At 39.1% G+C, this 24,959-nt stretch overlaps 1 protein-coding gene across 6 annotated transcripts in view; it reads right to left on the bottom strand.

The window, feature by feature from the left end:
• micu3a (mitochondrial calcium uptake family, member 3a) overlaps positions 1-24,959 on the bottom strand; it is a 201,411-nt gene that overhangs the window by 100,091 nt on the left and 76,361 nt on the right. For all 6 annotated transcript variants that reach the window (XM_072570017.1, XM_072570041.1, XM_072570025.1 and 3 more), the window contains exons 5-6: positions 18,090-18,137; positions 16,966-17,048 (exon numbers count right to left, since the gene is read on the bottom strand). In XM_072570017.1, coding sequence (XP_072426118.1) covers positions 16,966-17,048; positions 18,090-18,137 — 131 coding nt within the window. The remainder of the gene's footprint in view (positions 1-16,965; positions 17,049-18,089; positions 18,138-24,959) is intronic.

Here is a 24,959-nt window from a genome sequence, read left to right as displayed (position 1 = left end):
GCAGAGACAAGTTCAAATAACAGTCTAACTCCCTTTGAATGCATCAATTGAATCTGCCTCGATCACACTTAATTATTTGCTATGCGAGAAAGCTTTTTCTCAACTCACTTTTGTTTCTTTTGCCATTATCTGAAATCTGTGCCCTTTTGCTCTCAGTCCTTTCACAAGTGGGAAGTTTCCCCAATCTACCCTGTCCGGACCCTCACTACTTTGAAAATTTCTATCATCTCTCCTGTTCGTCTTCACTTCTTTAAAAGAAACACAGTCTTAACTTCTCTAATGTATTTTCATAACCAAAATTCCACATTCCTGGAAGCGTCTACAATGTCTTCACATTTTTCATAAAGTACAGCACCTAGACATGGACACAATCGTCTAGTTGACACTAAAGTGGAAATGAAGAATTTCGGATCAGCTATGATCCGACTGAATGGCAGAGCAAACTTGAGGAGCCGAGCAGCCTATTCCAGTTCCTACTTCTTATGGTCTTAAATTAGAGTTAGCGCTCTGAGGCAGTTAAGTCAGGTTACTGCAACATTCATGTAGGCTTACAATATTTGGTGAATAGATGATTATTTACCAGTTTGACTCACTGCACACGAAGCAGCAAAAATCTAACTGGGGCGCAGTATCTTTCCACACTTTCCTGTTCCTGAAGCTTGTGAACTGATATTCTAAAATCAGGATGATTTTACTTGGGCAAACCGTTTACCTGCATACTGAGCAAGTTCACAGAATGGATGTAACCACAAACTCCAGAAATATCTCCATAGGTTTAGGGGTCACCAATTTTCTTTTTAAGGAGTCAGGAAAATGAAGAAAGTTCTTATGGAGAAAAACATGAACTTTAATTGGACAAATGGCAAAACTACTGAAGTAGGTTTCTTTGTTGCTTGCTTTGGAAATTCTCAAATTCTGTGATGGGATTTCATGAATTTCAAGCACATAGTTAAGGGAATATAGATGCACCTGCAGTCTGTAAGGCATATATTCCTAATGAATTGTAAGTAGATCATTCAACTCCTTAAATCTTTTCTACTGATCAATTAGGTCTTGACCAATTTAGAGTCAAAATGATTTGGCCCATTAAGTCCATGCCAGTACTTCAATCCTACTTCATGTATTCGATCTTCATAGCCCAGCAAGTTGATTTCCTCTAAGTGCCAATCTAATTATTTTTGGAAACTATTGACCATTTCTGTTCCTCCACCCTCATGAGAGTAAGTTCCAAATCATTATCACTAGCCATGTAAAAAGGTTCTACCTTACATCTTGCCTGCATCTTTTGCCCAAAACCATAATCTGTAGCCCTTACAATATCAGTTTGACAGAACTTTCCTTTTTCCACCCTATCCAAATCTGCCATCATTTTGCACACTTTATCAAATCTGCCCTGAAGCCTCTTTGCTCCAAAGTGAATGACTCTTCCAAGTGAGCAACTCTTCCAAGTGAACCTAACTAAAATTCCTCAATCTTGGGAGAATTATAGAACTCTTTCCTGCATCATTTCAAGCAGACTCCCATCTTCCCTAAAGTCAGAACTGAACATCATAGTTGGTGTTTAACCAGTGCTTTATAAAGGCTCAACAAAACATCCCTGCTTTTGTATTCATGGACTATATTTATTAAATCCAAGATCCCATTTGCTATGCTAACCATGCTCTCAAATATGTCCCAATAAATTCAAAGTGTAATCGATGTGCAACCCAAGGTCCTTCTGTTTCCAAGATCATTGCCATTGCAGAATTTAATGATTTCCCTGAGGCAGCTGTTAAGGCAGAGAGGCATTGAGTCAGGAGAAGGGATGCCAAGCGAAGACTCCACCATCTTGGTATCTCTGCACTGCTTAGGTCTTGGATGGGAAGGTGCATGGAAGCAATTTCTGCCTAAAGTTATTGAGACTCATACAGGTGCAACTAAAGACTGTTACACATCTGTGATTTCCTGCAGATTTACTCATTTCTCATTTTTTCATTATTTGTCTGAAGTGGCTGAGAATGATTCCTTGAACGTGGAGGCTGGTAGGATGAGAAATGATAACAAAGGAACCTAATCTTACTGTTGTGATTGGTGAGAAGGGCAAGGACGGAAGCATGGGCAATAGGTTGGAGGCAGTCGAGGCTCTATCAATCACAGTGGACGGCAAACCATGGTTGTAAAAACAATGACTGCAGATGCTGGAAACCAGATTCTGGAATACTGGTGCTGGAAGAGCACAGCAGTTCAGGCAGCATCCAAGTAGCTTCGAAATATGGAAGAGAACCGGTTTTCTTCCATAACCGTGTTTTCCTGCCCACTGTGGTTGACAGGGCTCTCAACTACCTCTGACCTATCACCCATGCTTCTATCCTTGCCCCTTCTCATCACTCACAACAGCATGATCAGGTTCCCTTGTTCTCATTTCTCATCTCACCAGCTTCTGCATTCAAGTGATCATTCTTAGCTATTTCAGGCAACTCCAGCAGAATGCCAACATCAAATGCATCTTCCCTTCACTCCCGTCTGCATTTCGCAAGGATCATTCCCTCCATGTAAACCTAGTCCGTTCTTCAACCAACACCCTTTATGGAATACCTTTCCCATAGCCGGTCATTCTAACACAGCATCCTGCTGGCCTCAGCATACTGCAACGATCCAGTGAATCACAGTGAAAACTGGAGGAGCAACATCTCATCTTCAGACTATGCACTTTAGGTCTTAGATGGGAAGGTCTCAATATTGATTTCAACACCTTCAAATTGTGAAACAATTCCTGCCCTGTCTTTTAGCTTTGTTTGTTACATACCCTGTCACTATGTCCTCTCTCCCTCCCTCAGTCCAGTGGAACTGTCTATTCTTTCCAGTCTGGCAGTTAGACAGACCACTGTTCTGCTATTCCCATATTCTGATGACTTAACCTGAACCATCATCATTCTTCATTCACCCAACACTTCAAAAACCATCACCCCCATGCCCAACACCACTATTGCATAAATGCTGCCTCCTCCACACTTCACTCTAGCTCCGATGAAGAGCTTCCTTTCTCTCCATGGAAGCTGCCTGACCCACTGTGATATCCAGCATTTTTGGTTTTCAGTACATATTTCAGCATCTGCAGTAATTTGCTCATCTGTAATTCCACATCAGGGACAGCTGAGATGACAGAGTGTGAAGATATTAACCCTATAAATGTTTGCGTGCTGTATGCAGGCTTTGAGATTCATTGAAGCTGACAGAAATTGATTATGACTGGACTAGAAAAAGGTGTTAGCTAATTATTGCGGGCTCTTGTACATAGATATAAGGCCCTTTGTATTCTTAAATTTGTGGTGATGAAACTGGCGATGAAGTTAATACAATATTTAAAGGTAACATAAGTAAATACTATAAACCCATTACGAGGATGATTATTCAGTGTATGGAATCTCCTGCATACCAATGATTCAGAGGAAACATCTGCAGTTAAGGTTGGGAGACTTCGATTCAGAGTTTACAATCTAAAAATGAAACTGTAGATACTATGATGCATTTGACAGGGGGAGGCATTACTTGAATTCTTTGTACCAAGAGAGAGTCACACAACTTAGGATAGGATAGTTTGATTTGGTCAGTAGTCAGGGATATAGTGACATTTTCTATGAAGTAAGTAAGGAGGAGGAGGAATGTAGGAGTGTCAGCTTCTGCAATTGTCCAGTAGGTCTAAGATTCTCTTGCCTACTTAGATGAGAATGGGCTACAAGGTGGATATACAAACTGACTATGGTATTGTGATTCATATGATCCAAAAAGAATTGTAATCATAGACGATATTATGAGGAGGGGGTAAAACAATGAATGAGCGTACGTTGCCTGTGCCATGGTTCAGGACATCTGCTGGAAATGAACTCCCACTGGGAGGAGGAGAATTTAGTGGTTGTGGTTCATGTAGATAGCAACGGTATAGATAGAATTGGGAAAGAAGTTCTGCATAATCAGTTTGAAGAGTGTGAAAAACAATTCAATTGAAAAACAGAACCTCAAAAGATTAGATCTGATGAAGAGTCTCCTGAATTTAGCTTGCTCTCACTCTCTCTAAGGATGCTGCCTTACCTGCTGTGATCATCAGTATTTGTTGTTTTCTGATCAAAGATTATAATCTCTGGATTATCACCCGAGCTCTGTGCAAATTGGCATGGGGTACATAAAACAAAAATACCAAATACATAATTCAAAGACTGGTGTGGAAGAAGAGTTCTGGTTGATGGTCCGCTAGCAGCAGTACTGGGGAATGTGGTGGCTATACTACTGGATGGTCTACACATGAACCATACTGCAGTAGGTATCTTGCAAACCGCATAAACTAGGGAGGTAAAGAAGATTTCAAACGAAATAGCGGGATGTGAGATCAGACGTGGAAAAATGTTGTTTATCAAAGAGTAGAGACAAGTTGAGAAAAGATCTTATAATATGGGAAATGGCAGTCAGAGAATAGCAGGGTGGAGCATACACCAATCAAGATTAGACGTTTCATAGCATATTAAGAGTCAAAGTCTTACAGCATAGAAACAAACACTGTGATCCAACTCATCCATGCCAACCAGATATTCCAATGTGACCTAGTTCCATTTGCCAGTATTTGGCCCATATCCCTTTAAATCCTTCCCATTCAGATGCCTTTTAAATGCTGTATTTGGACCTGCCTCCACTACCACCTCTGGCAGCTTGTTCCATACATGCACCACCTTCCACGTGAAAAAAAGGTGCACCCCTAGGTCTTTTAAAAATTCACTCCCCCTTACCTTAAACCTACGTCATCTAGTTTTGGTTCCCCTCTCTTTGTCCTAGGAAAAAGACCCTGGCTTTCACCCTATGATTTTATAAACCCCTAAGGTCACCCCTCAGCTTTTGATGCTCCAAGGAAAAACGTTCCAGCATATTCAGCCTCATCCGATAACTCAAACATTCCAGTCCATGTTTTCTGCACCCTCTCAAGTTTAACAGCATCCTTCCTTTGGAAGTGTGACCACAATTGTACACAGTATTCTAATTGTGGCCTCACCAATGTCCTGTATGGTTGCAACATAACGTTCCATCTCCTATATTCAAAGATCTTAGCAATGAAGGCAAGTGTGCCAAATACCTTCTTCATCAACCTTCTAGGTGTGACTCCATTTTCAAGGAACTATGCACCTGCACCCTCAGGTTTCTTTGTTCAGCAACACTCCCCAGGACACTACCATTAACTGTATAAAACAAGCCCTGGTTTGCCCAACCAAAATGCAATACCTCATATTTATCTAAATTAAACTCCATCTGCCACTCCTTGATCCATCTGATCAAAATCCCATTACACTCTGAGACAATCTTCTTTATTGTCCACTGTACCACCTATCTAGGTATCATCTGCAAATTTACTAACAATACTTTCTATATTCACATCCAGATCATTTATATAAATGCTGAAAAGCGGTGGACCCAGCACAGATTCTGGAGACACACTGCTGGTTAAAGGCCTCCAGTCCGACAACAACCCTTTGCCATCACCTTCTATCTCCTATCTTCAAGCCAATTTTGTAAATAATTGGGTAGCTCCTCCTACATCCTATGTGATCTAACTTCACTAACTACTTTACCATGTTGAACCTTATTGAACACTTATAGACAACAACTACTGCTCTGTCTTTGTCAATCTTCTCTACCATCACTTCAAAAACACAATTAAGTTAGTGAGACATAATTTCCCATGCACAAAGCCATGTTGACTATCTCTCATCAGTTCTTGCCTTGCCAAATGCACGTAAATCCTGTCCCTCCGAATCCCCTCCAACAACTGACCCACCACGGATGTAAGGCTCACTGGTCTATAGTGCTCTGGCTTTTCCTTAGAGCCTCTCAATTAATGGCAGCACATTTGCTAATCTCCAGTCTTCTGGTCCCATACCTGTGGATGTCAATCACACAAATATCTCAACAAGGAGCCCAAGCTTCTCAGAAAGTTCTGGGAAACACCTGATTAGGTGCCAGGAACTTATCTATCTTTATGCATTTTAAGACCTCCAGAATCTCTTCTTCCGTACGATGAACACTTTTCAAGACATCACTATTTATTTCCTCCAAGTTCCCAGCTTCCATGTTTTTCAACCATGACAAAACTAAAGATTCTGTATCTGAATGCATGTAGCATTTACAAAGTAAATAAGAATAGGTGACAACACCTCCTCCACCATAATCTTCAACACTGGTGACCTGCAAGGTTATGTATTCCGCTCCCTACTATACTCCTTACACACTCATGACTGTGTTGCCAATTTCTGCCCCAACTCCATTTACAAGTTTGCTGATGACACCACCTTTGTAAGTCAGATCTCAAACAACGAAGAGACAAAATACTGGGAGATTGAGTGCTTAGCTGCATGGCATAAAGCCAACAATCTCTCCATCAAAATTAGCAAAAAGAAGGAGCTAGTCACTGACTTCAGGAGGCAGAGTGGATCTGCATCAATGGAGCGGAGGTGGAGATGGTCAACAACATCAAGATTCTAGGAGTAATGATCACCAACAATCTGTCGTGGTCTATCCATGTCAAGACGACAGTCAAGTAAGGACAACAATGTCTCTACTTCCTGAAGAAGGGCTTATGCCCGAAACGTCGATTCTCCTGCTCCTTGGATGCTGCCTGACCTGCTGCGCTTTTCCAGCAACACATTTTTCAGCTCTGATCTCCAGCATCTGCAGTCCTCACTTTCTTCTAATGTCTCTATTTCCTCAGGAAGCTAAGGAAAATCGGCATGTCCACAAGAACTCTTACTAATTTTTATTGCTGCATCATGGAAAACATCCTAAATGGATGCTTCACAGCATGATACAGCAACTGTTCTTCCCAAGACCACAAGAAACTACAGAGAATCGTGAACACAGCCCAGTCCATTTAGTTACTCCATTTAGACTTCACACTGCCTCGGGAAAGCAACCAACATAATCAGAGACCCCACCCACCCCAATTATACTCTCTTCCACCTTCTTCTGTCAGGTAGAACATATCAAAGTTTGAAAACACTTACAAATAGATTCAAGAACAGCTTCTCCTCCCACTGTGAACAGATTTTTTTAATAGGTCGCTCAAATGTTTGTGTTGATCTCTCTCTCTGCACCTTTTCTGTGGGTGTAATATTCTATTCTGCACTGTGTTCTGCTACTTTATATGGTTAATCTGTCTGTACAGCACACAAACCAACATTTTTCACTGTAGCTTGGTACATGCGACAACAGAAGATCAACTTCAAATAGGAAGCTAGATAAAGGTGGAGGGACATTGCTGGTATTTCAAAAATGGCATTTATACAATAGTTAGAGATGAGCTTGGTTCTGGAGATCAGGATGTAGAATTAATTTGGTTGGAGATGGGAAACAGAAAAGGAAAGCAGTTGAAGTGGTCTGCAGGCCCACTAATAGTAACCACAATATGGGACAAAATATACCTGAAAAAAATACTGGGTGCTCGTTATATAGTGGTGGCAATAATTGTGGGTGACTTTAATCTATATATAAACTGGAAAATCAGATTGGCAATCGTAACCTGAATGAGATCATAGAATGCTTTCAACCAAGTTTCTTAGAGCATCACCTTTATAAACTGACCTGAAAGGAAGTTATATCGGACAAATCAAGGTGTTGTCTAATGTTACAAGATTAACTAAATTACATTAATTAATATCAAAGTTAAGGCATCCTTGGCAGCAGTGACAAAACATGACTGAATTTTAAATTCAGTTTGAAAGGGAGAAGATTGAAAATACTTGACTAAGACACAATGCAAATAAGGGGAACTAAGTGGGCATGAAAGCTGATTGACAGACACAGAGAAAGATACTTAAGGGATATTTCAGAATGTTGAGGATAGGCATGTTCCTGTTATAAAGGAACATTCTAAAGGGAAGATCCCCAATACATGTTTAATTTAAACATTTATGGAAATCAAATTTAAGGGAAAAGCTTATAACTGTGCAAAGATGAGTAGCAGGCCAGAAAGGGAATGATAAAAGGTTAATCAGAAGAAAGAAATTGGAGTATGAGAGAAACCTAGTACAAAACAAAAATTACAAGCAATAGTTTCTACATGTATTTAAAAAGAATTAGAATTAGATTTTATTGTTACATGTATTCAAGTATTGAAATACACAATTACTGTAAAAAATGTACAATGTTGCCATTCCCAGTGTCATCTTAGGTACTTCCAGTCAAAATAGAGAACTTCATATTTTCCCATTGCTCGACATTTGTCGACTTGCTCATCTATATTCCAATGTAATCTCCTTCTATTCTCTTCACAACTTACTTTCTTATCTATCTTTGTGTCATCAACAAATTTAGGAACCATATCTTAGGACTTATTTCTTAGGAAAAAGAGCAAATGAGTGCTTGTCCTTTAGAGAATGAGAAAGGTAAATTAACAGTAGATAACAACGAAATGGTGGATGAGATGAGCCAATAATAAGCTTCTGCTTCATTAATAAAGGATACAAAAACATTCACCAATAGATATAAATCAGGAGGTAGAAGGGAGACCACGAAATTACAACGAGGCAAGTGGTACTAAGCAAACTGATAAAGCTGAGGGCTGACAAGTGTCCTGACCAGATGGACTTCATTCTCAGGTTTTAAAATAAGTTGCTAATAAGATAGTAGATACACATTGGAATTTTTAAAAATTCCTACTTTCAGGAAAGGTTCCATTGAACAGTGAAGTAACAAATATACCTCCCCTAATCAAGAAAAGGGGGATTTGAAAATAGAAACTATATGTTGTGGTTCTGTTCGCCGAGCTGGGAATTTGTGTTGCAGACGTTTCGTCCCCTGTCTAGGTGACATCCTCAGTGCTTGGGAGGCTCCTGTGGGCTTCACAGGAGGCTCCCAAACACTGAGGATGTCACCTAGACAGGGGACGAAACGTCTGCAACACAAATTCCCAGCTCGGCGAACAGAACCACAACAACGAGCACACAAACTAGGAAACTATAGGCCAGTTAGCTTAACATCTGCCATAGGGCATATGTAAGTCTCGATCATTAAAGAGATTACACAGCTGCACAGCAGATTAAAAAGCTTCACACAGGAAAAACTCAAAGTGCTTGGTTATTTCAAGACCTAGCATATAGCTCAGTTGTATGAAGACCTAAGGAAGAGGCTTTCAGATTCTCCAGACCAGAACTGAAGCAAAGTTAAATTAAACTCTAATAGATGTGGCAGAGTTCTCTATGGTGAGTACTGTAACAAAGTGCTTTTGGAATTAATGGGATTGCGTTTTATATATTGTAAAATTTTAAAACTTGTGTTTTATGTAAATAATTTGTTTTATTCTATTTTATCTAGATTTCATTGTGCAATGAAGTTTTGTTTCATTGTTAAATAAAAGATTACGTATAAACATAAGAGGTAACATTTTAGCATGGATAAAAGCTTGGCAGTTGACAGGCACGCGAGTGTAAACATTAGCAGATCCTTTTCTGGTTGGGTGTAATGAGTGGTGCACAACAGGGGTCAGTGATGGGCCGCAATATTTTACAATTTATATAAGTAACTTGGGTGAAAGAATCTAAGATATGGTTCTTAAATTTGCTGATGACACAAAGATAAGAAAGAAAGTAAGTTGTGAAGAAGATATAAGGAGATTACAAAGGGATACAGATAAGCAAGTGAACAAAGATCTAGCAAATGTGGTAAAATATGAAATTGTCTATTTTGGTAAGAAAAGGAATAAAAGTCCAAATGAACAATACTTTGCAGAGATCTGTGGTGCAGAGTGATCTTTTGTCCTAGCACGTGAATAGATTAGTATGCAGATATACAAGCAGTTAGGAATACTAATAAAATGTTATTGTTTATTGTGAGGGGAACTGAAACCAAAAGTAGGAAAGATAATGATTTAGTTATACAAGACATTGGCGAGGTCACATTTCGAGTACTGTCTACGGTGTAGGTTTCCATATTTGTTGGTACAACAGCACTGGAAGCAGTTCACAGAAGACTTAGTACACCTGAAACAGGTCTCTTCTGAACCTTCTTCAGCCTGGTATCTTCCGTCTCATAGGGATACCAGAACTGAACACAGTACTCCAGAAGAGGCCTCACAAATGTCTTGTACAACCTCAAAATAACATCCCAACTCCGATACTCAAAGATCTAAGCAATAAAAACAAGCATGCTAAATGCCTTCTTTATGGAGAAAGCGAGGACTGGTGAAGGACTTATGCCCGAAACGTCAACTCTCCTACTCCTCGGATGCTGCCTGACCTGCTGTACTTTTCCAGTGCCACACTTTTTTTTACCCTATTTACATATCATGCAAACTTTAAAAAAATTACTTAGCTGAACCACTGTTCTACAACACTACCCAACACTCCTTGACAGACGACTATCTCTCAGAGATCCCAGTTACCATTCAACATCTGTTCATTTGCTTGAGCATAATGATTTGTTCAGACTTGCTGGCTCCTGTTCCCAGGTACTGACCTCATTAATAGCCAATTTTTGCTATCTGTTGAAACAATGCTCTATCCTGGTCACAAAGCATTTGCAGAACCTTTTATCAGTAGCAAAACTGCAACTAACTCCAGACCTGGCCTCAGGTTTGGTCTGTTTCCCTTTTAACACAAACTGTTACCCACAGTATAAAAAGTCACCTTTAGCTCAGAATTCTCAGTTCGCAGCTCTGACCAAAATTGAAAGAAGAAAAGAAAAATAATGGAAAATCAGTGAGGGCTCTTACATCAGGGATAGGCTGGAATACAGAGTCAAAATTACAATCAGATCAGCCAATGAGCAGGCCTGATGGACCTATTCATGCTGCTAACACATATCCTCGCATTCACCAAGGAATAGATTTCACTGAAAGATTTGAAAAAGTAATTTTTTTAATGAAGGCAAATCCAAGAGACAACTCAAAAACATGTTGCAAATCAATAACAAAAGGTACAGACATGGAGAGCTATTAGAATATGCACTGCTGTATTACAACGTGCTAATGAGGCAGAGATTATGGTACAATTTAAAAGGGAATAGCAGTTGAAGGACTAGGATTGATACCATCCCAATAGCATATAGTTTCTATGATTCTGTGATTCAAAAATAAAATATTGAATGAATATTCCTGTGGTGTCACAAATAAAGTTCACTTCAAAAGTTAGTAAATGATAATGTCATTTTAGATATACATAAACATAACGTGGATTGTTGAGGGGAAGGAACTCCATGACAAAAGACCACTGTTGCAAAAGTAATACGTTAGTTCAGGTAACCCTTCTTTATCTATGATTCATTTTTACAATTTTCAGTTAATTGGGCAATCCAACCAATTAGTCAATAGATGTGTGTAGAGTAGAAAATAGAATGTGCTGAAAATAAACAACAAATGAGAAAGGCATATGAAAAGTGGTTAACATATTGTGTTAGATTCCTTTTAGACAAAGGAGAGGTCTTCAGGCAATGGAGAGCCAGTGGACATGATCCAGAAGGCCTTTGACAAATGGCCACATAGGAGGATGCTAAATAGTTCAGAGCCCATTGCATTAGGGGCAAGGTAGTAGCATGAGAAAGAATGGGTTGACTGGCAGGGACTTGGGAATCCAAGTTCAGGATTCTTTTAAAGTAAACAGTTGGGTTCAGTTGGCAGTTAGGAAGGCAAATGCAGTGTTAGCATTCATTTCATATGGGCGAGAATAAAAGAACATATGTAACGAGCCTGGCCAGGTGTTACATTTGGAAGTAAGTGGGCACTTTGGAGACAGCGATCACAATTCTGTCAGGTTTACATTAGTGATGGAAAGGGATAGGTGTACTCCACCGAGCAAGAGTTACAGCTGGGGGGCGCAGAAAGGGAAATTGCGATACAATTAGGAAAGATTTAGGAAGCGTAGAATGAAGGAGGAAACTGCAGGGGATGAGCACATTAAAAATGTGGAGCTTATTCAAGGAAGAACTTCTGTGTGTCCTAGATAAGTATGTACCTGTCAGGCAGGGAGGAAGGTATAGAACGCGTGAGCCGTGGTTTACTAAGGAAATGGAATCACTGGTCAAGAAGGCAGCGGCTTATGTTAGGACAAAATGTGAAACCTCAGTTAGGGCACTTGAGGGTTACAAGGAAGTGGGGAAAGACCTAAAAAGAGAGCTGAGAAGAGCCAGGAGGAGACATGAGAAGTTGTTGGCGGATAGGATCAGGATTAATCCTAAGGCTTTCCATAGGCATTTAAGGAATAAAAGAATGACGAGAGTTAACTTAGGGCAAATCAAGGATAATAGTAGGAAGTTGTGTGTTCAGTCAGAGGAGATAGGGGAAGCACTAAATAAATATTTTTCAACAGTGTTCACTATAGAAAATGAAAATGTTGGCGAGGAAGATACAGAAATACTTGTATCTAGACTAGAAGAAGTATTAGAAATACTACAGAGTGTGAAAATAGACAAGTCCCCTGGGCCAGATGGGATCTATCCTAGGATCCTCTGGGAAGCAAGGGAAGAGATTGCCGAGCCTTTGGCATTGACCTTCAAATCATCATTGTCTACAGGAATAGTGCCTGAGTACTGGAGGATAGCAAATGTGGTAGTTCAAAAAGGGTAGTAGAGACTGGTAATTACAGACCAGTGAGTCTCACTTCAATTGTTGGTAAAGTGTTGGAAAAGGTTATAAGAGATAGGATTTATAACCATCTAGAAAAGAATAATCTGATCAGGGGCAGTCAGCATGGTTTTGTGAAAGGTAGGTCGTGCCTATCAAATCTTATTGAGTTTTTTGACAAAGTGACCAAACAGGTAGATGACAGTAAACCGGTTGATGTGGTGTATATGGATTTCAGCAAGGCGTTTGATAAGGTTCCCCACAGTAGGCTATTATACAAAATGCGGAGGAACGGGATTGTGCAGTTTGGATCAGTAATTGGCTTGCTGAAAGAAAACAGAGGGTTATAGTTGATGGAACATGTTCATTTTGGTGTCCAGTTACTAGCAGCGTACCGCAAGGGTTGGTATTGGGTCCACTGCTGTTCGTGAATTTTATAAATGACCTGGATAAGGGCTTAGAAGGGTGGGTTAGTAAATTTGCGGACAACACTAAAGTCGGTGGAGTTGTGGATAGTGACGAAGGATGTAGTAGGTTGCAGAGAGACAGGATGCACAGCTGGGCTGAGAGGTGGCAAATGGAGTCTAATGTGGACAACTGTGAGGTGATACACTTTGGACGGGGTAATTGGAATGCAAAGTATTGGGCTAATGGGAGTGCAGATGAGCAGAGAGATCTCGGTGTCCATGTACACAGATCCCTGAAAGTTGCCACCCAGATTGACATGGTTGTTAAGAAGGCATACAGTATTTTGGCCTTTATTAATAGAGGAATTGAGTTCTGGAACCAGGAAGTTATGCTGCAGCTGTACAAAGCTCTGGTACGGCCACACTTGGAGTATTGTGTATAGTTCTGGTCACTGCATTATAAGAAGGATGTGGAAGCTTTGGAAAGGGTGCAGAGATTTACTAGATGCTGCCTGGTATGGAAGGAATGTCTTATGAGGAAAGGCTGAGGGCCTTGAGGCTGTTCTCGTTAGAGAGAAGGAGGTTGAGAGGTGACTTAATAGAGACATACAAGATAATCAAAGGGTTAGCTGGGTGGACAGGGAGAGCCTTTTCCCAAGTATGGGAAAGGCAAACTTGAGGGGACACAACTTTAAAGTGAGGGGAGATAGATATAAGACAGATGTCAGAGACAGCTTGTTTATTCAGAGAGTAGTAAGGGTATGGAATGCTTTGCCTCCAACAGTAGTAGATCCGCCAAGTTTAAGTGCATTTAAGTCATCATTGGACAGGCATATGAACGTACATGGAATAGTGTGGGTGGGATGGACTGCAGATTGGTATGACAGGGCGGCGGCAACATCGAGGGCCGAAGGGCATGCATTGTGCTGTAATGTTCTATGTATTGCTGAGGCTGTATAAGGCTTTGGTCAGACCTGTCATGAACCAGGCCAGAGCCCCCTCAAAATATGTCCATATTACAGAGGGGGAAGTGCTAGATGTCTTGAAACGCATAAACATGAATAAATCCCCAGGACCTGATCAGGTGTACTCTAGAACTCTGTGGAAATCTAGAGAAGTGATTGCTGGGCCTCTTGCTGAAATATTTGTATCATCAATAGTCACCGGTGAGGTGCCGGAAGACTGGAGGTTGGATAACGTGGTGCCACCCTTTAAGAAGGGTAGTAAGGACAAGCCAGGGAACTATAGACCAGTGAGCCTGACGTCAGTGGTGGGCAAGTTGTTGGAGGGAATCCTGATGGACAGGATGTACATGTATTTGGAAAGGTAAGGACTGATTAGGGATAGTCAACATGGCTTTGTGCATAGGAAATCATGTCTCACAAACTTGATTGAGTTTCTTGAAGAAGTAACAAAGAGGATTGATGAGGGCAGAGAGGTAGAGGTGATCTATATGTATAGATCAGTAAGATGTTTGTCAAGGTTCCCCATAGGAGACTGGTTAGTAAGGTTAGATCTCATGGAATACAGGGAGAACTAACCATTTGGATACAGAACTGGCTGAAAGGTAGAACACAGAGGGTGGTGGTGGAGAGTTAGTTTTCAAACTGGAGGCCTGTGACCAGTGGAGTGCCACAAGGATTGGTGCTGGGTCCTCTACTTTTTATCATTTACATAAACGATTTGGATGCAAGCATAAGAGATACAGTTAGTAAGTTTGCAGATGACACCAAAATTGGAGGTGCAGTGGACAGCGAAGGAGGTTACCTCAGATTATAACAGAATTTTGATCAGATGGGCCAATGGGCCAAGAAGTGGCAGATGGAGTTTAATTCAGATAAATGAGAGACACTGCATTTTGGGAAAGCAAACCTTAGCAGGACTTATACACAATGGTAAGGTACTTGGGAGTGTTGCTGAACAGAGACCTTGGAGTGCAGGTTCAGAGTTTCTTGAAAGTGGAGTTGCAGATAGATAGGATAGTGAAGGCGGCGTTTGGTATGCTTTCTTTTATTGGTCAGAGTATGGAGTACAGGAGTTGAGACGTCATGTTGAGGCTGTATAGGATCATTGGTTAGGCCACTGTTGGAAAACTGCATGCAATTCTGTTCTCCTTCCTATCAGAAAGATATTGTGAAACTTGAAAGGGTTCAGAAAAGATTTACAAGGATGTTGCCAGGGTTGGAGGATTTGAGCTATGGGGAGAGGCTGAACAGGCTGGGGCTGTTTTCCTCTGAAGCGTTAGAGGCTGAGGGGTGACCTTATAGAGGTTTACAAAATTATGAGGGGCATGGATAGGAGAAATAGACAAAAAAAGTCTTTTCCTTGGGGTTGGGGAGTCCAGAACTAGAGGGCATAGGTTTAGGGTGTGAGGGGAAGGATATAAAAGAGATCTAAGGGGCAACTTTTTCACGCAGAGGGTGGTATGTGTATGAAATCAGCTGCCAGAGGAAGTGGTGGAGGGTGGTACAATTGCAAGATTTAAAAGACATTTGGATGGGTATGAGAATAGGAAGGGTTTGGAGGGATATGAGCCAGGTGCTGGCAAGTGGGACTAGATTGGGTTGGGATAGCTGGTCGGCATGGACAGGTTGGACCAAAGGATCTGTTTCCATGCTGTATATCTCTATGACTCTATAACTAAATGTTTTCTGGAGGTAGCCCAGACTCTTACTGTTTTTTTTTAAGGCAGATGTAAAGTGGATATTCCAAGAGTGATGCAGCTGGTCAAACTACTCAGCTTTAAACAAAACTAAATTTACTTAAACATTACAGATTAAAAGAAATCAGAATTTAGAACAACATAACTTATTCGATAACCTAACCGATATGATACTGCAACTTAACGAAGCTGTTCCAAACCCTGCAACATCCCATAAACACACCAATTAGCAAATGTTAAATTCAAACATAGTTTCTTACAAGCAGGTGAGATTTCAGACAGAAAGTCAAGGCACTCTGTTGAAACATGCACGCTCTTTTCACTATAGCTGCTTCTCTAGGTACCCAGCAGTTTTCTGACAGCTTGCTAAACCAAAACTAGAAAAAACCTGAACTGGAAGAACTGACCACTCCCCTACCACTGTTCAAAGTAACCATTTCCAGACAAATCTGCCTTTATGACCCCTCTTGAAAAAAGCCAAGGACAACATAGCCTTGCTAAAGGGGCAGCATTGTCACAAACCACATTTAGAATATTGTGATCAGTTTTGGTCTCAGTATTTAAGCACGTGCTGGTATTGGAAGGGGTCAGAGGAGTTTACAGCATTTACACTGGGGATGATGAACTTGTCATTTATGGAGAGGTTATGGACTCTGGGTTTGTACTCAATGGACTTTAGAAGAATGAAGGGGGAATCTGATTGAAACTGACAGAATACTATGGGGCTTGGATAGAGTGAACATGGAGATGATGTTTCCACTGGTAGGAGATACCAAGACCCAGGGCACAGCCCCAGAATGAAGCAATAATCCTTTAGAACTGTGAACAGGAGGAATTTCTTCACCCAGAGGGTGGTGAATCTGTGGGACTTATTGCCACAGAAGGCTGTGGAGGCCAAGTTATTGAAAGCGTTTAAGACAAGCATTATGCAACGGAAGCAAGCGAATGGGTTAAGAAACATAAGCCATGATCAAATGGTTGAGAGGACTTGATGGGCTGAATGGCCTAGTTCTGTTCCAATATCTTATTGTCTTCTAAGAATGAGCCAGCCCCTAAGATATAAAATGGAACGTATTTGAAAATGCCTTGATGAGCGTGCATGTGTGGACAAAGAGAAAGTCAGAGAGATGGTGGTTTCACAAACAATTATAATAAATCTCAGAAAATCTCAACTTAATTTCCTTAGCACTAAATTAGTACAACAATAATTCTTGGACAATATCCATCTTGCTAATCTTGCAAACTTTAACTGCACAGAAAAAAACATCAAATCTTCATTAAATTATAAACTAAAACTCAGACACAAATATTCAGTGTAAAGTACATACCACTAAGAACTCCTTCTTGTCCACCATTTCATTGCCATCAGTATCAAACATGTTGAAAGCTATTTTAAAACCTGCATGAGGTTCTGCAACATATGTACAAAATACTAATAGATTAAAGATTTAACAGCAATATGTCAAATGCATATTCCATGCTTCTGAGCTTGTATTATCACATAAATCGACAGGTAGTGCATGGATCAGTTTAATTGATAGTTAATAATATTAAATAAGCATTTAAAGTATTATAACTTAAATAGTGCTTTGGACATTGGAAAATGTTTCAAGGCACTTAGCAAGAGTGATATGACTGCAACAATGTACCAATATGTAGTGCTGTCAACTTATAAGACTAGCACAAATAATTGTAGGCGAATCTTTCAAAGATAATGAAATTAAAATTCAAATTGTGGCATGAATCAGTAATGTTAAAATAGGTTTATAAAATCTACAAAAAGGAAACACAACAGTACAAATTTCAAGTATGTACGTGTTATGTTATTCATAAATAAGGTAAAATAAAGGCAGAGGAAGTGTTAGTAAATCCTAGGTATACATGGGCCAAACTTTTTCCTTCATATCTTGTAATTTACACTTATTTCCTGCTTCATTCATTATATTTTACCTTAATTGAGTGTTTTGTCTTAGAAGACATCATTCAACTTCCAATAGTTAAAATTATATTTATTGTTGAGAAGTATTATCTAAGCATTTTAAAAAAGTGTACCAAACATTTCCTATTAAATAAAATACTTACTTACCTTCTTTCAATTTTGACAAAAGTCTTCATCGGAAATTTTAATTATTTTTATCTTTCTATACCTGCTGTGTTCTTCTAGCAATTTGTGCAAGTTTGATATCAGTCTAATATTTAATGGGGATTCTTAATGCAAAGAAGTAATAATTACTGAAATAATAGTGATACAAATTCAAAACTAACGTTAGTAATGGATTTTTTATGCTTCAATTAACTTATACTGCACTTACCAAAGGTTACAAGCATACAGTTGTGAAAGTTGCTATTTAACTGTTTACTTAGATTCAAAATCAAAATGGCAGCAATTATAAACTTAACATATGCAGAACATTTCAGTTAAGATTATTAAACATGCTAGTTTTCGACTCACTTGTTAGTATGCACAAAAGAAACAAATATTCTGTGTAGGCAATCAGACCTAGAAGTAGGGAAAAAGTATAATTTTTCATTATTTTGAAATAAGAAAACAAAATCAGTGTAGGTCAGTGAGCATAACAAATAAAACATTTCAAGTATCAATATTCATTGCAATACTTCTGGAATGTGAGATGTGGACTGTCTATCCCAATGCTTTTCTGGGTGCATTTTTGCATTGTAACTTAAATACTCAGTAATGAGGTTTTCATCCTTTTGGAATTATTTCCTCTTTACATTAAAACTAAAGACAGTAAAATGATTTGTTGAAGTTAAATAGTCTTCTGCATTACAACTTATATGCTTTAAGGAACAAAAGCAACAAGGATAGAGAACAAACATGATTGACCTTTCAAGTAGTTACAAATGCAAATAAAATTGAGGTACACCTGTGACATTCACCTACAGATAAGAAATTCCTTGAATTTTGATAAGAGGATGTAAAACATCCTTAAGTAATCAGTCAATTAATGTGAAGACTTTTTACTTTTGTTTTTATTTGTTTTACAGAGATTGTCATCTAACAAAGAGAAACCATTTGTCGGCCAACAAATAACTAAACATGAAGACAACTATTTACCAGTCTCTAAAAGCATTCTGCCCTTAGAGATTGTAAATTGTGACCTATGGTCAGATAGTTCTGGTTGACTGCATTGAGTGCTATGGGAGAAAGATTTTGAAATGGTTACCACAAAATAAAGGGTCTGTCCAGCAAGACCACAGAGATGATAAAAAGGTCACAGAAACTTAAGAAAGATATAGTAGAAATTACGTATGTTATTTCCAGGATAAAAATATCCAAAAAGTAACAAGCTTTACTCTTGCACAACACATTTTAATCAAGCTAACAAACTAAAATATAAACAATGATCCAACATTCCAGAGTTTCTGCTCCACTGCTGAATTTATGGTGGTGGATGAAAAACTAACCACACATGACAAGTCTTGTGCCAAATAAAGATGGCAGATTATTCGAACATTTGGGCAGGAAGCCCATGTCCATTGAGGCACTGCAGGGGAATCCAACCTAATGAGATCCTCATAGGTTGGAGTAGAATCCTGTTGGCCCAATGGAGGAGGGACTCCAAAACACTAAGTTAAAACTTGAAAATAAAAATCCCCAAATAATATTGCCAAATCTTAGTGAATCGGTTTTCTCTCTCCACTATAAAAGGAGAAAATGCTAGAATTACTCAGCAGGTCTGGCAGCATCCAGTGTGACCAAAACAGAGTTAACATTTGACGTGTATGACCCTTTATCAGTTCTGATCAATGTCACACCTTGAAAATATTAGCTCTGTTTCTCTTTCTATAGAAGCTGACAAACCTGCTGGGTATTTCCAGATTTGGAGATGCCAGTGGTGGACTGGGGTGTACAAAGTTAAAAATCACAACACCAGGTTATAGTCCAACAGGTTTAACTGGAAGCACTAGCTTTCGGAGCACTGTTCCTTCATCAGGTGGCTGTGGAGGACACAATTGTAAGACACAGAATTTATAGCAAATATAAAGCTAGTGCTTCCTATTAAACCTGTTGGATTATAACCTGGTGTCGGGTATTGGCAGCATTTTCAGTTTTTAATGGCAGGTTCACAAAGGTATTTCACTTTTGTCCTTTATGCCTTTTGAAAACACGGTGCAGAATCTACACCTTTCAGTAGGATGGGTCTTACCAAGATAGGCAGGGAATACTCAAGTCTCATTAACAGTCAAGTTTAGGCTATGACGTGTAAAAATCTAGCAAATTAAGGTTACTGCCTACCTATTTCCACTACACTGTGAGCTTTGGCACTGATATTTATAAGTTTGTTTTCTGTTTAATAAAGGAAACCATCACTGCAGTAATGAGGGAGGTCATGCTTGACAGTCTTCAAGTGAGGCCATCAGCACGGAGCTTAGAAATAAAAACAAAAGGAGCGATTACCTTGCTGGCCTGCCAACAGTCAAAGGGAGAGAGGGGAGTAGCTACGTCAGCAAATCACAAAGGTGTGAGAGAAGCAGCTTGATAATTGTATGGGACTTCAACTTTGCAACCATTAACTGGGATTGCCTTAGTATGGAAAAAGCAGACAGAGTGAAATTTTTAAAAAGTGTAACAAGGAGCGATTTTCTGTGCCAGCACATGGATAGTCCTACTAGAAATAGATTAGTGCTGGACCTAATCCTTGGGAGTGAAATTGGTCAAATGGTTGAAGTTTGAGTGGGTGAGCATTTTTGAGTATAGTGACCATAACTTTTAAAGATATTATGGAAAGGGATAAGGACAGTGCAAGGGTCTAAATTGGAGAAGGCGGATTTCAATAATGTTAGATTCGGCGCAGCTACTTGCAGGTAATGGGAGTTACCTTTGGAACTGGGAGTCTTTTAAAAGTTGTACAGAGAGAATTCAAGGCCATCATGCTCCTCTAAGAGTGAAGTACAAGGGCAGCAACTCCAGAAAACTCTGTAGGTCAAGAAATATTGAGAGTTTGATGAAGAAAACCGAGGAGGTATATGTTAGATATGGTGCATTAAAAATAGGGGGGGGGGGGGGTGCCTTCGTAAGTATAGCGTGTGTAGGAGGTTGCTTAAAAAGAAATGAGGAGGTCAAAGGAAGCCATGAAATATCTTTGGCAGATGGGATCAAGAAAAACCCCAAAGCTTTTATTAAGTGTATTAAGAGTAAAGGGATTAGTGGGGAAAAAGTGGGACCCATTAAGAGTCCAAAGTGGCAATCTGTGCATGCGGCCAGTGGTCTTGGGTGAGATCTTAAATGAATACTTTCCATCTGTATTCACAGAGGAGAAAGATAAAGACATTGTAACTGGGGATTTTATTTGGGATGGTGAGGTTCTAGAATACATTAAGATTAATAAGGAGGAGGTATTACATGTTTTACCAGGCATACAGGTGCATAAATACCCAGGCCTGATGAGATGTATCCCAGGCTGCTTTGGAAGGAGACTGGAGAAGCTGGAGCACTGGAGAAGATATTTAATACTTCATTGGTCACATAACTAATGTGGTTCCTTAGTTCAAGAAGAGCAGCAAGGATAGATTAGGTAATTATACACCACTAAGTCTGACACGAACAGTTGGCAAATTATTGGAAAAAAACTCTGAGGGACAAGATTCATCAATACTTGGAAAGGCAGGGAGTGATCAGGAAGAGGCAGCACAGATTTGTTTGAGGGAGATGCTTTCTGATTAATCTAATTGAACTTTTTAAAAGGTGACTAAATATATTGATGAGGCTAGTCCAGTTGATGCAGTCTACATTGACTTCAGTAAGGTCTTTGACAAGGTCCCACTTGAAGGCCTATTCCAAAAGGTAGCCAAATGAGATCCAAAGCAAGTTGATAAATTGGATCCAAAATTAGCTTACAAATTGGAGGCAAAGAGTGATGGTGGAGTGTTGCTTTTGGAATTGGAAGCCTGTGACCAGCAGTGTATCACAGGAGTTAGTGCTGGGGCCCTTGCTGTTTATTATGCACTTAAATGACTTGGACGTGAATGTAGAAGGTTTGGTTAGTAAATTTGAAGATGACATGAAAATTGATAGTGTTGTTGATAGCGAGGAGAATGGAATCAGACTACAGTCCGATATTGATCAACTGGTAAATTGGGCAGAGCAATGGCAGACAGATGGAATTTAATCCCGCTAAGCACGAGGTGATGCATTTTAGGAGGTCTAATAAGGGAAGGATAGAAACAATGGATGGTCACTCCCTAGGAAGTACTGAGAAACAAAATAGAACCTTGGTGTACAAGTCCATAGATCCCAGAAGGTGTAAAGAAGTCTTGTTGCAACTTTACAGAGCATTGGTTAGGCCACAGTGGAATGTGTGCAGTTCTGGTTGCCACAATCAGAAATATGTGACTGCATTGGAATTGGTGCAAAATTCACCGGGATGTTGCCTGGGATGGAAAGTCTCAGGTTTGAGGAGTAACTGGATAAGCTGGGCTTGTCTTCCCTGGAGCACAGGAGGCTGAGGGTGTGGGGGGATCTAATTAAGGTATACTAAATGATGTGGAGGGTAAATCGGGATAGATTGTGAGAATCTCTCTCTCTCATGGCAGAGATATCTAAGAGCAGATGCCATAAGTTTAAGGTGAGGAGTAAGTGGTTCAAAGGAGATCTGAGGAAAGATTATTTCACCCAGAAGATGGTAAACATACGAAACGTTCTGACAGAGGATGGTGGAGGCAAGTACTCTTGCAACATGTAAGCAGCATCTGGACGAGCACTTTAGCACAGCAGGCTATGGACCACATGCAGGTAGCTTAGTGTTTGTTGGTTGGCATAAACATGGGTGAAAGGCCTGTTGCTATGCGTTATGACTCTATAACAATTCTAACATTTAGAATGTTCATAGTAGTATGAAGTGTTAAAATATATAGGCTACTCAGAAATTCTACTGGGATGGTATTCTTTGCAAGGCGAGAAATTTGAAGATAAAGACACTGCCATATTTTATGAGAAGAGGATAACATACTGTGCTAAAAATGTACTGCCTAACAACTCTCAATTAAAATTATTCAGTTTTGGATCAGACATTCATCATTAATGTCTTGATTGCTGATGCCTGTTTCAACAAAAAAAATGTACTGTATTGACACATTCACATCAAATTATACTGGAAACTGCAAGTGATCTTTCTACTCACCATACAGTGCCTTAAATCGCTGGAAAGTACAATTACAGCAATGTATATTTACAGAGACAGCATAAATTCAGACATAAAAACTTACAATATAGATTTAAATTTATATAAATTCAGACTGAGAAATTCATGGAAATTATGAAGACCTTTAACCTTACAGTTAGTATTCTATTGACTTACATAAATATTCAAGATCATGTAAAAAAGGATAATTGAGGACAAACAAATGAGTGTTCAAAATGGGTTAGGGGTAAGAGGAATAAGAAGGAGGCAAGAGAGGAATAGTGGAGGCAGAGAAGAGGTTGCAGAGGATTTCAATTTTGAATTTGCTCACTATATTTATATACATTGATTTTATATTTAAAATTAAATATATTTACAGTTGAAAGTAAAATCTCACAAAAATTTGAATTGAGAATTAGTGGAATTTAGCAATTTCTATTCAATAACTGTTAAAAAGAACTTCACCAATCATACTAGAATGCAATTAGCAGCACAAGATTACCAGAAGCAAGGATGTTGACTACTGACAAACTTGTAAATAAATTAGCACTGTTGATACAGTTGCATAATGGCACCATATGCTGCACTTGTATTCCCATATTTGATGTCAGCAAGTTTAAGTGTAAATGGCCATGTCAGATAATCCTCCGGTGTTTTTCTCTGCTAAACAAACACTGATCTTAGAAAGAAACTCAAAATTATTTCTTCAAATAGATCAGAAAATGGATGCTTCTGAAGTAAATACAGTCTTGCACTGGCCTGGCAGGATTACACGGGAGCCTGCAAAATTCAAATTCAAAATTCTTCCCCTCCAGTCAAGTTTGTGACAATACTACTCTCTGTTAAAGTTCTTTCCATGAATAAGCAATGTTTACATTACCAAAATACTTAATACCCACTGAATTACAAAGTGTCGCTGTGTGTCTTTGTGAATGCCTTCAAATTCTAGTTCAAATAATTGACACTGACAAGGCAAAAGTTCAAATAGATGCTGTTAAGCAGCAAAATTCCACAGCAACACCTCACAAAAAGGTTTCTTGCATACACTGTAACTCAATGCTACTCTAACAGTTAATTCTATTCACAAATATGTGTAGTAAGAACATGAAATTGTCTTGCTAGCCAGGGACCTCAAACAGATTTAAACATTCTCGAGGGCCTTCACAAGCTCTTCTAAAGATGAGCTTTGTTTGACGGCTAGCATAATGCCTTTGTGAGTGACTTTGCTTTGGTTTGAAACTCAACACCAGGATTAACAGGTTTCAACCCAGTTCTGGTGCTCAATTTCAGTTCCAACCTTGGTATTTGGTCTGAGTGTGGAAAAGTACCTACATCACAGGTATTCGGAGTGTAGGAATTAACTTCTCAAAGCTCAAATGGCAGCTTTATCCATCAACAATGAGCAACATTCTGGAAATGTAAGGTTTTAAAAATCACACAAACTCCGACCAACAAAAGGAATGAAAATTCACAGTAATTTCAGCACTTTTTCATGGGTTATGTTTTTGACATTACAATTGATTGCACATTCTAGTTTCAGAAACGTTTAGTTTTTCATGTTTAATACTTAAATAATACTACCTGCACATAAATTGCGAACATCACCATATGTATTGAATGTTTTTTTGAAAAGAAAGACATTAACTTTCTTTTGGAGACCAAGTATTAACATTATGTTAATAGAAATGGAAAATATGTAGTAATAGGATGTTAATACATAATTAAGAGGCACAAGAATGCACAAAAAAAGGTATGATCCTCTGATATTTAGTGTTGCATACCAAGGCTTTCATTCCATTTCTTTTAAATTGCATTTTAGATCCTCTAATTACTCAGCCCAAACTACAGTAAGGCTTTGTACATTTTGGAAATCATCTGAATTTAACACATTTCCTTCAAATATAAGCGATGTTTTTATAGTACTTCTATCTTCCTCTAATTTCAACTAACGTCTGTGTTGCCCCATCTAAAATAATTACTTGTTAATTTAAAATGTACTTTAAGCAATCATCATAGAAACAAATATATACAATAACTTAATTTTACTAGCCACATTTCTTTTTAAATGATATACTGTGAAATGAATTGCCAAATAAAGTTCTCTTGGTCTTGATTAACTTTGATCATGACATGTCAAATCACTTAAACAGCACTCTTCTATAAAGAAGTGGAAATCATGC

The sequence above is a fragment of the Chiloscyllium punctatum genome, chromosome 1, assembly GCF_047496795.1.
Source record: "Chiloscyllium punctatum isolate Juve2018m chromosome 1, sChiPun1.3, whole genome shotgun sequence".
Taxonomy (NCBI): domain Eukaryota; kingdom Metazoa; phylum Chordata; class Chondrichthyes; order Orectolobiformes; family Hemiscylliidae; genus Chiloscyllium; species Chiloscyllium punctatum.
Note: the sequence above shows the minus strand (reverse complement) of the source record. Positions and strands in the feature narration are given on the sequence as shown.